The sequence below is a fragment of the Buteo buteo genome, chromosome 15 (genome assembly GCF_964188355.1).
Source record: "Buteo buteo chromosome 15, bButBut1.hap1.1, whole genome shotgun sequence".
NCBI classification, from domain to species: domain Eukaryota; kingdom Metazoa; phylum Chordata; class Aves; order Accipitriformes; family Accipitridae; genus Buteo; species Buteo buteo.
In genome coordinates, this window is record NC_134185.1 from 4569507 (window position 1) to 4583169 (window position 13663).

The 13663-nt window shown below is 34.1% G+C and overlaps 1 protein-coding gene across 5 annotated transcripts in view; it reads left to right on the top strand.

The window, feature by feature from the left end:
* FAM135A (family with sequence similarity 135 member A) overlaps positions 1–13663 on the top strand; it is an 86237-nt gene that overhangs the window by 45307 nt on the left and 27267 nt on the right. For all 5 annotated transcript variants that reach the window (XR_012653015.1, XM_075046435.1, XM_075046433.1 and 2 more), the window contains 5 exons: positions 2370–2447; positions 4667–4716; positions 6450–6605; positions 12503–12576; positions 12882–13036. Coding sequence is in view for 4 of the 5 variants with exons in the window: in XM_075046435.1 (XP_074902536.1) it covers positions 2370–2447; positions 4667–4716; positions 6450–6605; positions 12503–12576; positions 12882–13036 (513 nt within the window). In the remaining variant the exon portion in view is untranslated. The remainder of the gene's footprint in view (positions 1–2369; positions 2448–4666; positions 4717–6449; positions 6606–12502; positions 12577–12881; positions 13037–13663) is intronic.

A 13663-nucleotide genomic window follows, 5' to 3' on the forward strand; every position in this document is an offset into this window, starting at 1 on the left:
ATCTTTTTGCTCGAACTGAGCTGGAATTTAATAACTCACAAAAAAAAGAAACAAGTACTGTCACGTCACTAATAAAATTAGGAGATAACAGACTGAATTTATGGAAATATATTTTTTCTTGTTGGTCTTGATTTGCCCTGTTATTTCAAATCACTGTATTTAGTGGTGAGAAATTTAGAGAAACTCTTAATCCAAGTAACATGCTGCACTTGTTTGTTATAAGGAAACATTGTATATTTGTATAGAAATTGGAACTCGGTAAGCTTTGATTTAAGATGAATATTACAATGGAAACTTATGTGAAAAAAGACCTACAAGAAGAAATTGCTGCTGGCTCAGTTCACAGTGTAGCTTTTTAAACAGACTTAGTTACCTAAGAATTAGGAAATTATCTGAATAGGCAAGAACTGTTTCTATAAAACTGAGCAGCTGAAATAGGCTTTCAGAGCAGCTATGTCTTTACTAAAGTTAAAATTAAACTCTTACAGGACAGTCTTATAGAAAGAAATTTAAGTTTTATGGCAGTGAAGACTTCCACTAGCTACATTTGTTAAAAGTAACTGTGAAAATATTACATGAAATGTAATGTATGGAAACGTATGTTACATTTCTGTAGAATGCAGGTATATTAGAGAGCCTAGCCTCAACTTGTGAACTAGGAAAGCGGTAGAAGTAAAAAAGGAAAATACATTGGCATTATAAAGGATGATTTAGACTTTTTCCTCATCCAGCATATAACTTTTAATTATGTAAAGTTCTATTTAAATGCAAAAAATAGATCTTTTGGAATTTACATTGCTTGTAGACAGCATTTACTGATTTTTGTATTGTTTAATTTTACCAATGTTAAAACTAAGCATTATGAAACAATAAGGTTGGAAATTGAGATAGGAAAGCTATTTTAAAAATGTGATGTGGTCAATTAGTGATTCAAACAAAGAAAGTTTCACTTGTATATTACAAAATACAAAGCTACTTTTTGAAAAAAATTTTTTTTGGAGGGGGAGAGTGCATTACAAATCTGTGCATAGAAAAATATCAGAAACAAAAATTTTCTTTATAGAAACAAAAATACTGCTACAGTCATGGTGCAAAAAATATTTCTGTGTCAGTTATCTCAATCTTGATATGGAGGGGAACACCCTACTAAAGGAATGACTCAACTCTTAGTCTTCCTTTTAAGGACAAAATGTGCTTTTTTCCCAAACGCAATCTGTTGGCACTATTGTTGTTGTAAGGGTAGGCTTAGACTAAATCACCATGCTTAAATGTTTCAGATAGGACCTTCAATTCCCCTAAAGCATTGCTACAAAATATATATATAATAGAAAAAAGCCAGCCATTGAGTTGCATAGTTGGGTTGTATCTTTCAAACATGACTGAAATCACCAAAATCATTTTCATAAGCTTCAGTGGAACTTGAGTTAGACCTTTTGTAATTTCTGTGGGTAATTTAGCTTACCTTTAGGAATGCAAGCTTGAACAGAAACGCTCAAAATAAATATATCAAGAGAAAATTACTACTTATATTTAGCATTCATTGTACATATTCTGCTGACAGTTTGTTTCCTGTGGGGTGGTTTTTTTGTTATTTTTTAAGTCTCTGCTAGAATTACTTTGTTTTCTTATTTGTAAATCTTTTTATTTATTTATTTCAGTTATTTTGTATATACATTGATTGAGACAATGATATAATAAAAAGGACTAATGCTACTATTACTCACATTTTGCTCTTGAAAAATAACTAATGCCTACCATTAACACTAATTTTTCTAAAATCCGTCAACAGTAAGAAATAAAAAGCTGTGTTTCTGTGATGTCTGTAAAGAGATTGAAGCTCTTTGGACTTTACGAAGTACACAATTGTTACTTGCATTTATTTTTAATTTTTGAAGTAAATGAACTGTTTTATAGTGGAGATTTTATGTGTGAAGTTTAAATGGCCATTGCAGAAGAGAATCTCAAGTCCTGTTTGAATCCCAGAATCGTCACTTTTTTGTTTTAAATTAAATTATGATATCTTTAATTTTGTTTCTTCTGTTTGCTTTGCTATTGCTCTGTCATATAATTTTAAGGCAAGACAGTGATTTTGCAGAAGCATGTGCAGACAACTGTTGGACTCGATAACTGTAATTGAGCATTTAAGCGTTATTGGTTTCAGGAAATAAAAAATACTAGCTTAATGTATATCACGAGTGATATCTAATCTGGAAACTACACTAAAATTATATGCTTTCATGTACTGATCTAACTGCACTAATTGCTAGGCTAGCAATAAGCTTTTTTACTAACTTTAAGGCAAATAATAAATCACAGATGAAAAAAAGGAGTGTAGTAACTAGTCATGTGTGTGCAATCCCTATAACTAGCCAAGGCCAGCATGCAGGTCCTTTATGAACGCCTTCTCAGAAGAAAATATCCACGAACCCAGAGAGACGCCTACCTAGGTATGTTATCAAAGCAGGTGATATAACCCCTCAGATTTTTATTAATAATATAAAATATTATATTCTTATTAATAATACAAAATATTACATTCTTTTGTAAACAGGATCACTATTTCACTATTCAGGCATAGTGAACCTATGCTGAACTCTGATGAAGTCTGCAGAATTAAGCTACTTATTTCTAGGCTGAATATAGATAATAAAATGAGAAATCATTACTGGTTTTTGGTTTAGTGTTGTTCTACTTTACTAAAGAAGAATGATTGAAGAGTTCAGTCAGTTGTCACCATTTAAATAAAATAGCTAAAAATTATAGTTTCATTTAATTCATCACAGACTCTATTTTTTAGATAGTTAAAGACTAATACCTTTTCTTGCTGAGAAATCTTCAGGTTGCTTCTGGTATCTCAAGGCTTGATTCTTCTAAACACTACACAAGACATTCTCAAAGCTTAACGTGCATTTGTCCATATCCAAATGGCCAGTTCTCCCTTCGGAGAGCGTCAGTGTTGGCCTGATGCTGGACAAAAGACAACAGTGCTGTTTAAGCACAAGGAAGTTTGTGATGGGAAAAGAATGAAAAAGCAGTTCAGTCTCATAGTAGGTCACCAGCTTAATCATCTATAACTGCATTTTGGTTTTGTTTTAAAAAGAAGTCAAAACTGTTTTTTAGCAGAGCCTGCAAAATTACATCAGATGTTTGCTGGGTTAACGTTACTGCTGTAGAATGTTAGTATTTAATTTCCTTTTGTCTGGTATTGTCTATTCTGTCTTTTTTTTTTTTTTTTTTTTTTTTAAGTATAACATTGTAATTTGGGATTTTCCCTAATGATTTTAGACTTCATAGTTTTCAATGTTGTTCAAAGCCTATTCTCAATTGCAGTGTGACAAATAAGATAAATAATCAGTATTGTGTTTCATAAGTAAACCATTTAATTTTTTCACTAAGGACAAAATTTGTGTGGCCACAAACACACCAAAAGTAGTACCATATCTTAAGCTGTTTTCATATATTTTCAGAATAATTATCATAAAGTACTGTTTAGCTAACACAGGTGTATGTAGTTTCTTTCAAAAACATATCCAAACTTGTTTCTGAGAACTTCATGCATTTCTGCAATTTGCATATTTTCTCAGAACTTTGAGTTGTGCGAGTTAATTTGTTTGGCATTAAGTTTAAACCCAAGTATAATGGATGCAATTAGTTGAAAACCAATATATGTTTACCAAATCTAGGTGGTATCATTTGAAGACAAGTTGAGTAAACACTGTTGCCGTTGTAAACCTATGTTCATTACCCGTGTCCTAAATGTATTTTTGTGAGTTTCAAGGCATGTTTGGTTGGTGTATGTTTTCAAGAACATTGTAGGTTTTTTCCTTAATACTGTGTTTCAAAAATGGATTTAATTATAAATACTTGTTACAGACAATTTTAGGCTTTATAAATTGTTCCCTTATTACTGGTACCTCAGATGTAGAAGGAAATCAAAACATAGTACTAAATTATTATTTAATTGATCAGATTCCCTTAAGCAGACTAGGAATGATTAACAAGGAAAAACATCGTACGTGAAGGAATAAATCTGTTTTCATTGTAAGTCATTCAAGGTTCACATCCAGTTTAAGCTGCCATACCATGAAAGACTGATTTGCTCTTAACATTGAGCTATTGAAAGATCAATTGAACAACAGTTTTATTTTAGTCAAAATCTAATTCCTCAGTTAATTAAGGAATTGAATTTATATTCATGTAGCTTGCAAATCAGTTAAATAATATACCTTTAGAAAAATGGTATTGGAATAAGATATCTCTGGAAAATCTGATGTAGAAGAGGAATTGTATTACCTTGGTTGTGAACTCTGAATAGCTGAGCAGCTGTCAATGGATAATCTGCAAACTGTATCATCTAAATTATAGTATTTCCAAGTATAATTCTGAATGGAAAATCGGTATCCTTGATACTCAATTGCAAAACTTTTTTTTTATTAGTCATGCCCTGTCCTCAGTCTCAGAAATTACTGAGAAATTATTTCAATGGGAGTTTATAATTTACTTTTATAATTTACTTGATTTAAAGTTGACTGTGGCACTTAATATGGCTTCAAGTTTTATTTGGTGGGTTCTTTTTTGTGTTTTAAAATTGTTCTGTGAGATAACTGGTTTTACTCTGCAACTTGGAAAGTACATTTTTCATGAATATGTCCTCTCATCTTTCCAGAAAACATAGATGTAGAAGTTCGTCTTGCAGAATTGTGTGAAGAAGTAAAGGTACAATATTTCCATGTATTTATTAAGTGAAATAACTATAAAAGTTGAGTATGCTCATTTCATATGCTACTTGGGAATAAACTGTTTCAGTGATAACATCCTGTATGTGGTTTGCCAACAGTTATTTCAACTCTTCCTCATTCAAAGAGAAATTGCTCAACTGACTCCAAAACTTAATTATTGATCTGGTGGCTTGGCATGTCAAAAGTAGCCATAGTAACTTTTGTATGTCATGAAACTGGAGATTATAGAAAGGTGGATTACTTGTATTAAAATCACATTTTTAATTTTCTGCATTTATAATTTGAATTATTTGTTTTTTTATGGTATCAAATAACAATGTTAGAAGATCAAGCAGTAGTAGTAAGTTGTACAAAAGCAGATTCTCCAAGTCATCCCCTCATCTGGAAGGACTTGTCCTGATGCTGTCTCCTTCTCCTGTTTTCCCTACATTCTCAAGGAAACACTGTCTACTTCAGATTCTTTAAAATTTGTCTCCCCAACTCTCTCCTTAGTCAGAAGTAGCCCCAGCTGAATAGCTAATTTCCTTGTCACAGCGAAGTTTAAAGCACAGGTTGAAACTTTTTTTAAAGATTGTCCATGTTTTGCTGTGGAGTGGGCCATCTGACCAGCTTTTGAAGAACAGTAGGCTTACCTTTCATTACTGTAGTAGTAATATAACTGCAAGGAAATGTAACACTGGCTTTAAAAGGATATCATTTTTATAACTGGAGGCAAAGCCAGCACAGTTAGCTCTCTATGGGCAATAGAGATTGCTTAATAAGATAATCTTACTTTAAATATCAGAAGTTTTTTTGCATTTGCATAGTTTCTGTGAATTCTTTAGTTTCTCCCTTAGCTTGCTAAAGTATATTTGTATTTTTTCCATTTTCTCCTTTCTGTTCTTCTGTGCAGTTCCTCTATATCCACTCTCGCCTGTTAAGTTGGTGTTTCAGTATTTGCAATCCTTTTTTCTACTTGCTCTTTAATATTGCTGGAGTTGCGTCTTTACTATCTTTGCTTTTTAAACCCTTTGGCTCAGTGCCTTATGTGCCTGCAATGAGTTTCTGAAAAACTATTTTTTTTTCTATAATGGCAGAGGACATAAGCCTAGCAGTCTACAGTTGGCTGGCGTGGGACTATATCACAGGATTACAGTACATTGTTAAGAAATAAAAACTTGTTTTGCACTGAATTTGTCTTGGTGTGATCTGGTTCTAGGAAACCTATACTGTAACACTGCTTCCTGATTATGCTTAAGGTGTATGTAGATATATACCATCATATAAATGTTATTGTGAGTTGTGAATATTCTGAAATGGAGATGTCTTTATTAAATTTTTACGACTGTATCAAAGTTGGACTAACATAGCAAGTATTGATTTTCTGTTTCCTGCTTCCTGTTCCTTTCAGGCACGCTGTATTTTTACATGTTAGAAAATCCAACATTTGCAACTCAGTTATTGTTGCCATAAATGGAATTGTTGCTTTAATTTAAGCTCAGGAGTCCTAATTCTAAAAGACAACTGGATAATATTTAAAGCAACATAAAATAATCTATTAGTGTTGTAACATAGATTAATTCAATTCTGATACTTAGACAAAACAGTTCTCATCTGGAAGTTACTTTTTAAATTAAAATTCCCACTAAGATAAAATACACTTTTTTTTATTCTTGTCTGTACATTACAGTCTCATCTGTTAATCATGTAAATATTTTTTCCTGACTTCAGAAAATGGAAAATCCTGATGAACTGGCAGAACTTATAAATATGAATCTTGCTCAGCTTTGCTCACTTCTTATGGCTCTCTGGGGGCAATTTCTGGAGGTCATTACCTTACAAGAGGAGGTCACAGCATTGCTAGCACAAGAGCATCACACGTTAAGAGTAAGTATTGACTGTGGCTTTAGGAACTCTGGCACGTTTGTACTTTTACTGGGACACATTGTTATGGAAATGTGTATCAAAATGAGACTCCAGATTCTAATTTTTCTACTTTTATTTGGGAAAGTTAGTTGGAATCATAAAGGGAGCAGTTGTATGGCATTTGTTAGCTTGTGTATCGTGTTATTAGAGCTTATTCTTGGAATATAATACATAAAATGTTATTTATGTTTATGAACCAACAAATTCATTGATCTTTTGAATAAGAAATGCAGTTCAGAAGGCAAATTGCAGTCTGTGGAATAACGTGTATTTGTGCAGAATGATGTATTTTTCTGCAGGAGCCAAGCCTAGTGGCCACCTTGCATTTTACTTCCCTCCTGCACTTAGGCTGCCTGCTTACATCATAAACCAAAGCGTACTTTCCTTCTGAATTAAGAGTTTATAATGTTCATAACCTTTGAAAAGTCTCTTAAGTGGGATTTTTAAAAAAGAAGAGATGTATTGGAAATTATCTGGCATGTGAGTATGTGTATATATGTATAAATATATATATAGTGAGTACCTACACACACAGTTGATCTGTATATGTGCATACACAGTTGCTGTGGACTTTCTACACGCAAAACTACAGCAATGCTGGTTCCCGTAGTGAAATATTCTCAAGTATGAACTAAAGCATTACCTTTACTTTCTACTAAAGATATTTTTCCCTCCTGTCTTTTGTGGCCAAGGATTTGAAGAAACCTAGCATTTTAAAGTTTTCAGAGTAAGATTCATTAAAACAAAAACAAATAAACAATGACACCCACCACCCCTACTCGTCAAACACACAGCATGATCTTTAGCGGGCCTGGCATCGTTACTGTCTGCCATCACCATCTGTGTATTTATCTCACGCACATTATAGAATAGGTCATTTTAAGAGATTATCTGGAGGCGCTTCTTGGACAACCATTTACAGAGAGCTTGTTAGAAGGTCTGGTCAATGTGAACACATGTTAGTAGTGCTTTGTAATAGTCACAGTCCAAAACAAAGTCTGTTTTAAGGCTTTAGTTCTCAGGGAGTTGATTTGTCTCACCAGCATTTCTGTCACTTGCATCAAAACCATTTCTCTTTTGGTTCTGGAGGGGAAACCTGTGAAGGATACTTGGGCTGTGGTCTTATGTACAGACTTGATAAATCACATTGTTTGATGAAGGAATCATTGTTGTGGAAGTGGCCTATTCTGGAGAATAAATGGAATCTTTCAGAAATAGCACAAGGCTTATTTGTTAGACGAGCTAGCTGTAGGAAAGTGTGATCATTTTACTGGCTATCTATGAATCTTACTTAGCTTTCTGTGCTTTTCATATGAATTCTGGAATCCTTCAAGTTAACTGGTGGAAGGTATGAAATGAGAATACTGTTTCACTTAACCTGCACTTGCATTCAACTGCTGGTATGTTAGTGTTTGTACCAGTATATATTTAATAAAACCAAAAGAAGTATGAATATTTTTACTTTTAGTGCTCCAATGTTTTAAATAAAAGATACTGCTAATGATTATCCTTTTGAGTTGCTGTTATGCCCACTTCTTTTGTAATACGTCACTATGCATAAATAAACTTCTTTAAGTTGAGCTCAGAGGTGACCCTTCTTATAATTGAAACAGTTGAGCTTATTTTATTTCTGAAAGAAGTGGCTAATTGCTATTTCTTATTGAGTTCTGCAGTTACTGGATGCTTCATTATGTACCCAAACATCAAAGACTGAAAAGGAGATTCAAGACATGGGTAATCTTAAACTTACCTTTTTATTTAGGGCCTGATAGCGAAGAGCAAGCAGGCTGATTCTTTAAGAATCAAGTAATATGGCATCAGGAAGGAAATTTTACCTGAGCCAACTTACAGACAACCAGCAATGTGATGTTACTTAGTTTTGCAAACACTAATTTGCAAATATGACACTTGTCTTCTGTACTCCAAGATGTGAAGAGCTTGTGCAAATACTTTGCAAATATAGGTAATTAAAATATAAATAAGAAACCATAGCTCCACTGGGCTTCCCACATGGCAGTAGAGCAGGAGCCAGCAATCCATAAATTCAGTAAACCTTTAAATTAAAAAGAGATGGTAAATTTGAGCCTTGTCATTTCTAAGAGTGTTTTTGGTTGTTGATTTTGGATCCTGTTTTGCAGTGCTTAGTATAATAATTTGTCATTTGTCTTAATAATCTCTGGAGAATTTATATTCTGAGGGTTTGTATAAACTTCTTTTGGGAAACCTACAATGATCATGTTTCACTAGAGGCGTTATCCGCACATACCAAATGATGCGGGTTTTCTGGTTACTGAATTTAGTTGAGATTGAGAGATGACCTACTAATTCTCCTCTTGAGAGAATATCTGTCCTTTCTGGAATAAAATTTTTGCACTATACAAAATTCTATTCTTCTAAATAATCATTTCTATTTTGGAAATCGATGCTATGATACGTTCACAACTGGATTTTAACTTTTCATCTTGCAATATTTACAGACTATACCCTCCATGGGAAATTCATCCCTGGGAAAGTTTAGTATTAAACTAAGATGAATGAACTCTTTTAGAGAGTCATTAATCTGACTGGTTTAGATATTTGTGTTAAAATACCCCCTAGAAATGCCTGTCATCTGAATTTGGTCAAAGGACTTTCACCCTCTTTGTGTAGATGCTTATGAAACAGCTATTTCTGCTGAAGTGTTGTTAGAAAATAAGGTTATAATGAAATAATATATTTTTAAGTTTTAAAAATTATTATTTTAATAATTTTACTTATTTTTTTACTTCATTTACTTAAATATTTAAATATTTAACTATTTTCAAATACTTGGAATATAAAGCTACATAAAAGAATCAGGAACACTTAGGTATACTAGAACATCCATCAACTACATTATCACACTGATAAAGTTTACAACTGCGTTTTATTGAAAAAAATGCTTAGAATAAGTTATTTGATTTTACAAAAAGTTTGCACACTGAACTAATTCACCTCTTTGTTCCATAGTGACATCTTCTGGTAGGTCCAAAATTCTTTCTTTCAGTTTGATTAGTCCTAAAATATGAGAACTAAGAACTAAGATCTCAGACTGCTACTCGTAAATGTGCAGGGACTCAATCAATATATGTTCCACAGCAGTTTTTCTATCTGATATTACCTCCACTTCTGTTTACAATGGGAGGACCATAAAAACGTAATTTTGGGAAGTGTGTAGGGACTAGGAGTAGCTGATACAATTTCCTCCTGCAAAGTCATTGTAGGGTCGGCCCAAGTCGGTACCACCAGAGTCCCTGGCACCAACCTGTAGTTGTTCTGGTTCTGCAGAGCCTGTTTAGCAGCATCCTAGCAAATGTCGTGGTCCTTCCATAAGTTAAGCACTGATTAAACATAATAAACTACTATTGGCTTGGGTTTTTTTCTGTCCTTAATATTGATTTATGTGGGCTTTCGGAGCTTGCTTTGAACTAGTTTTATACTGTTGCTATTATGCTAAAAGCTGTCTGGAGCTGGTAATCAGATTTTCTTCAAAAGCACTAGAATTACTTAAACAATTACAAACGAGATTTATTGCAAACAAAAAAAGCCTTCCTTTTCTATTTGAGAGAATGGCAGAATTCTAAAGATCTGTTCTCCATGTAACGGCAGTTACCTTACGTGGTAAAGTGATTGCTTGCATCTGAAGTCAAAACCATCTTGCTTGCCTCCTGGGAAACAGCTTTATGCTCTCTTCTTGACTTGAATGACAGACATCTACTAATTGGGCAATATTCCTGTTACCGTTTTATTTCCTTTTACCTGATTGATTAGGCTCTAATTTATTTTTTAATTGCTTGGTTTAGAACAATAACCAGTCCACTCTTCATGATCAATTGTTCTAAAATCTAGTTTTTAACTTGTAAAATTGTCTCTAAGTCTATTTTATAACAGTCTTCTCCCTTTCTGAGGGAGAGGTTGGGGATTAGCTCTGACAAAATCACGTATTTGGAAGGTGGATGTCTGTTTAGAAAAGCCAGCTGGGAAAACGCAGAGGACTACTTAGGAACATTGATTCTAATCCCACATGTGTATGCATGAACTCCTAACATAATTTCTGATGGAAAGCGGGTAGGTCTTTTGTGTGTATGTCTGGTCACTGCTGAGACTGGAAGTTGCATTTACAAGAAAGTATCGAATTTAGTCTTTTCTTTTTACTTCAAAACAGTTTATGTGACTATTCATGGATGATGTTATGACTGAGATTAATTTTCTGTAATACAATAAAATGAATTCTGGGAGGTTGGGACAGGACTTTCAGCTTCTAGTCCAGGTTAGAGAGAGATTGGGGGTTTAATGTTTGTGGTTTGGGGTTGTTTGTTTTTTCTTAGAGCAATTTTTTCCCAGTTTTTCATTTATTAAAAAAAAAAAAAAGAAGTAGAAGCTACAGAATATAAAACTTCATCCAAACGGTACTCTCTCAAAGTATACTGGGCAGTGTATCGGGAGGCAAAGCTAACTCCCGTGCAAGTGCTTATCTCTGAACAAAAGTTCACGTGGTCCTGAGAGTCCGATGTTTGCCAGTGAATGCACAGGGTTCTCCTAGTGCCGTGTCTCTGCTCGGGCTGGATGTGGATGCTGATGCTGGCCACAGCTCTGAGTGAAGTGAAAGAGCTGAGGGAACTGAACTAGGTCTGATATCTGCTCCACCAGCTACACTGCAAACTCACATGGTCTGCTTGGGGAATTAGATAACTTAAGAGGAAGACACAGGGTATACTGAAGAAATAAAGAAGTAGGGGGCCAGGAGATGGTTGGTAAATAAATGATTAATTAAGTAGATTAGCCACATATGTGGTCTCTAAGTGGGATAGAAATTTTATTTTAATTGATATAAACAAATTGATGTTTATGCCCGTTAATGCACAAACAGTTGCCAGCAGCCACTGTACAGCACATTCTCTTTTTTTGTATGTGTTGTTACAACAAACAAGATACTATCATACTGCACTGAATTGCCTTTTTTTTTTTTGATGCAGGTAATTGGGCGGCTGCAAAAATGAATGTTCTAAAAATGCATCTAGATTGAATTAATATTTTTATAATACTGGAAATATGAGAAATATCATCTTGCAAAATCTTAACGTTGGGTTTTCTAGATACTGCATTTTCAATACATTGATTATGTTTTTATTTGTAGTAAATTGCTGTATAGGTCACACTATTTCCACAGTATGTATTTGATGATTAAAAAAAATATGCTCCCCTATGTTATAAAATACCATTTTAGTATTGTATGGTTTATTGACTTCAGGCATACAATTAAGTCTTGAATACAGTGCTTCTAGTTAGCATAGATTTTTTTATTGTCTTTGTCATTTGCAGTCAAAATCTTTACAAACATTTTTTTTGCACAATAGTTTACTGTGGGCTAAAGAGTATTCATGGAAAGTTTGAAACACATACTTCTCTGTATTTTGAGACTGCAGAATATCTAATGGGTTTCTACTTCTGAAAGTAATCCTCAAGCACGTTCAGGAGTGTCCATCAAACAGTCATTGCCTTTCTTCTCATTGAAATTTCTCATAATATTTTTGTGTGTTATTGTTTCAGGTGAGCCTGATTTGGATGATTGATTTCTTGGTAATCAAGTTTTTAGCAGGCAGTTGAATCTAATATAATTCCCCTCAGTCATCCAGTGCAGAAATTAAAATTCTCATTTCAGTCGCTAGTCTTGTCTGTGGCATCCTTTTCCCTCCCACTCAGACTGAACATTTTAAAAAAAAAAGTATCTCTCTCTATAAGACATAAAAGTTAATAACATTGCTGTGTAGAAATGCTTGTGGATTTTCAAAAATTGTATATAATATAAAATAAGCTCTAACTTTATTTGGATCTTGCAGGTGCGCAGATTTGCAGAAGCATTCTTTTGTCTTGAGCATCCTAGGCAAGCTGCCCTTGCCTATCAAGAGCTACAGTGAGTAGCCTTTTGAAGTGCACAGTATGTAGCATGTAGTGCTATTATTCTATACCTTATGTTGTGTAGAAGTACTGTCTTGCAAAAATACTTGCATAACAAGTTCAAGAGAAACATACGTTCTAAATATAGATTTGAAGTTTTTTAATGGAAGTTTAAGAAGTTATTAAATAACTATTAAAGCTATTAAATAACTAATTAGTAGAACAGCTTCTACTAAAGTGAATTAAACTACTGCTGATTTCTGTTAATATAAAAATGAATAGTTCTATTTTTTTCATGTAGGACTACTTCCTTTTTTTCAGTGCTCAAAGTCATCTACAGATGTGTGCAGCTATCAAAAACACTTCCTTCTGCAGTTCTCTTCCACCCCTCCCTATTGAATGCAGTGAACTAGACGGAGATATGAACTCCTTGCCTATAATCTTTGAAGATCGATATTTAGATTCGATTACTGAAGGTAAACACACTTCACAGTGCAGTTTCCTTTTTGAAGAAATGAACAAAAATTATGTAAAACCTGAGTATTTTTCTTTACATTTCTTGCTGGCTTTAAAGGAGTGCATTTATTTTCTAAGAAATGTTTCTTTAGTTGGAGTTTTGAGGATGTGTCAAGGGAAGGGTCCAGAGAAGGGCCACAAAGATGATCAAAGGACTGGGAGGCCTGCCATAAGAGGAAAGGCTGAGGGAGCTGGGTTTGTTCAGCCTTGAAAAAAGAAGGCTTAGGGGAGACCTTATCGCCATGTTCCAGTATTTAAAGGGTGGCTAGGAAGAAGATGGAGACTCCCTTTTTACAAGGAGTCACATGGAAAAGACGGGAGATTCCAATTGGACACACGGAAGATTTTTCACAATGAGAACAATTGACGATTGGAATAATCTCCCCAGGGAAGTGGTGGATTCCCCAACATTGGATGCTTTTAAGGTGCAGCTGGACAGGATGCTGCGCTATCTTGTCTAGACTGTGCTTTTGCCAGGGAAGGTTGGACCAGACAATCCTTGAGGTCCCTTCCAACCTGGTGTTCTATGATTACTAGTGTTTTATAGCTTCAGTTACCTGCATAATCTTGTTGTAAACAATCCTTTT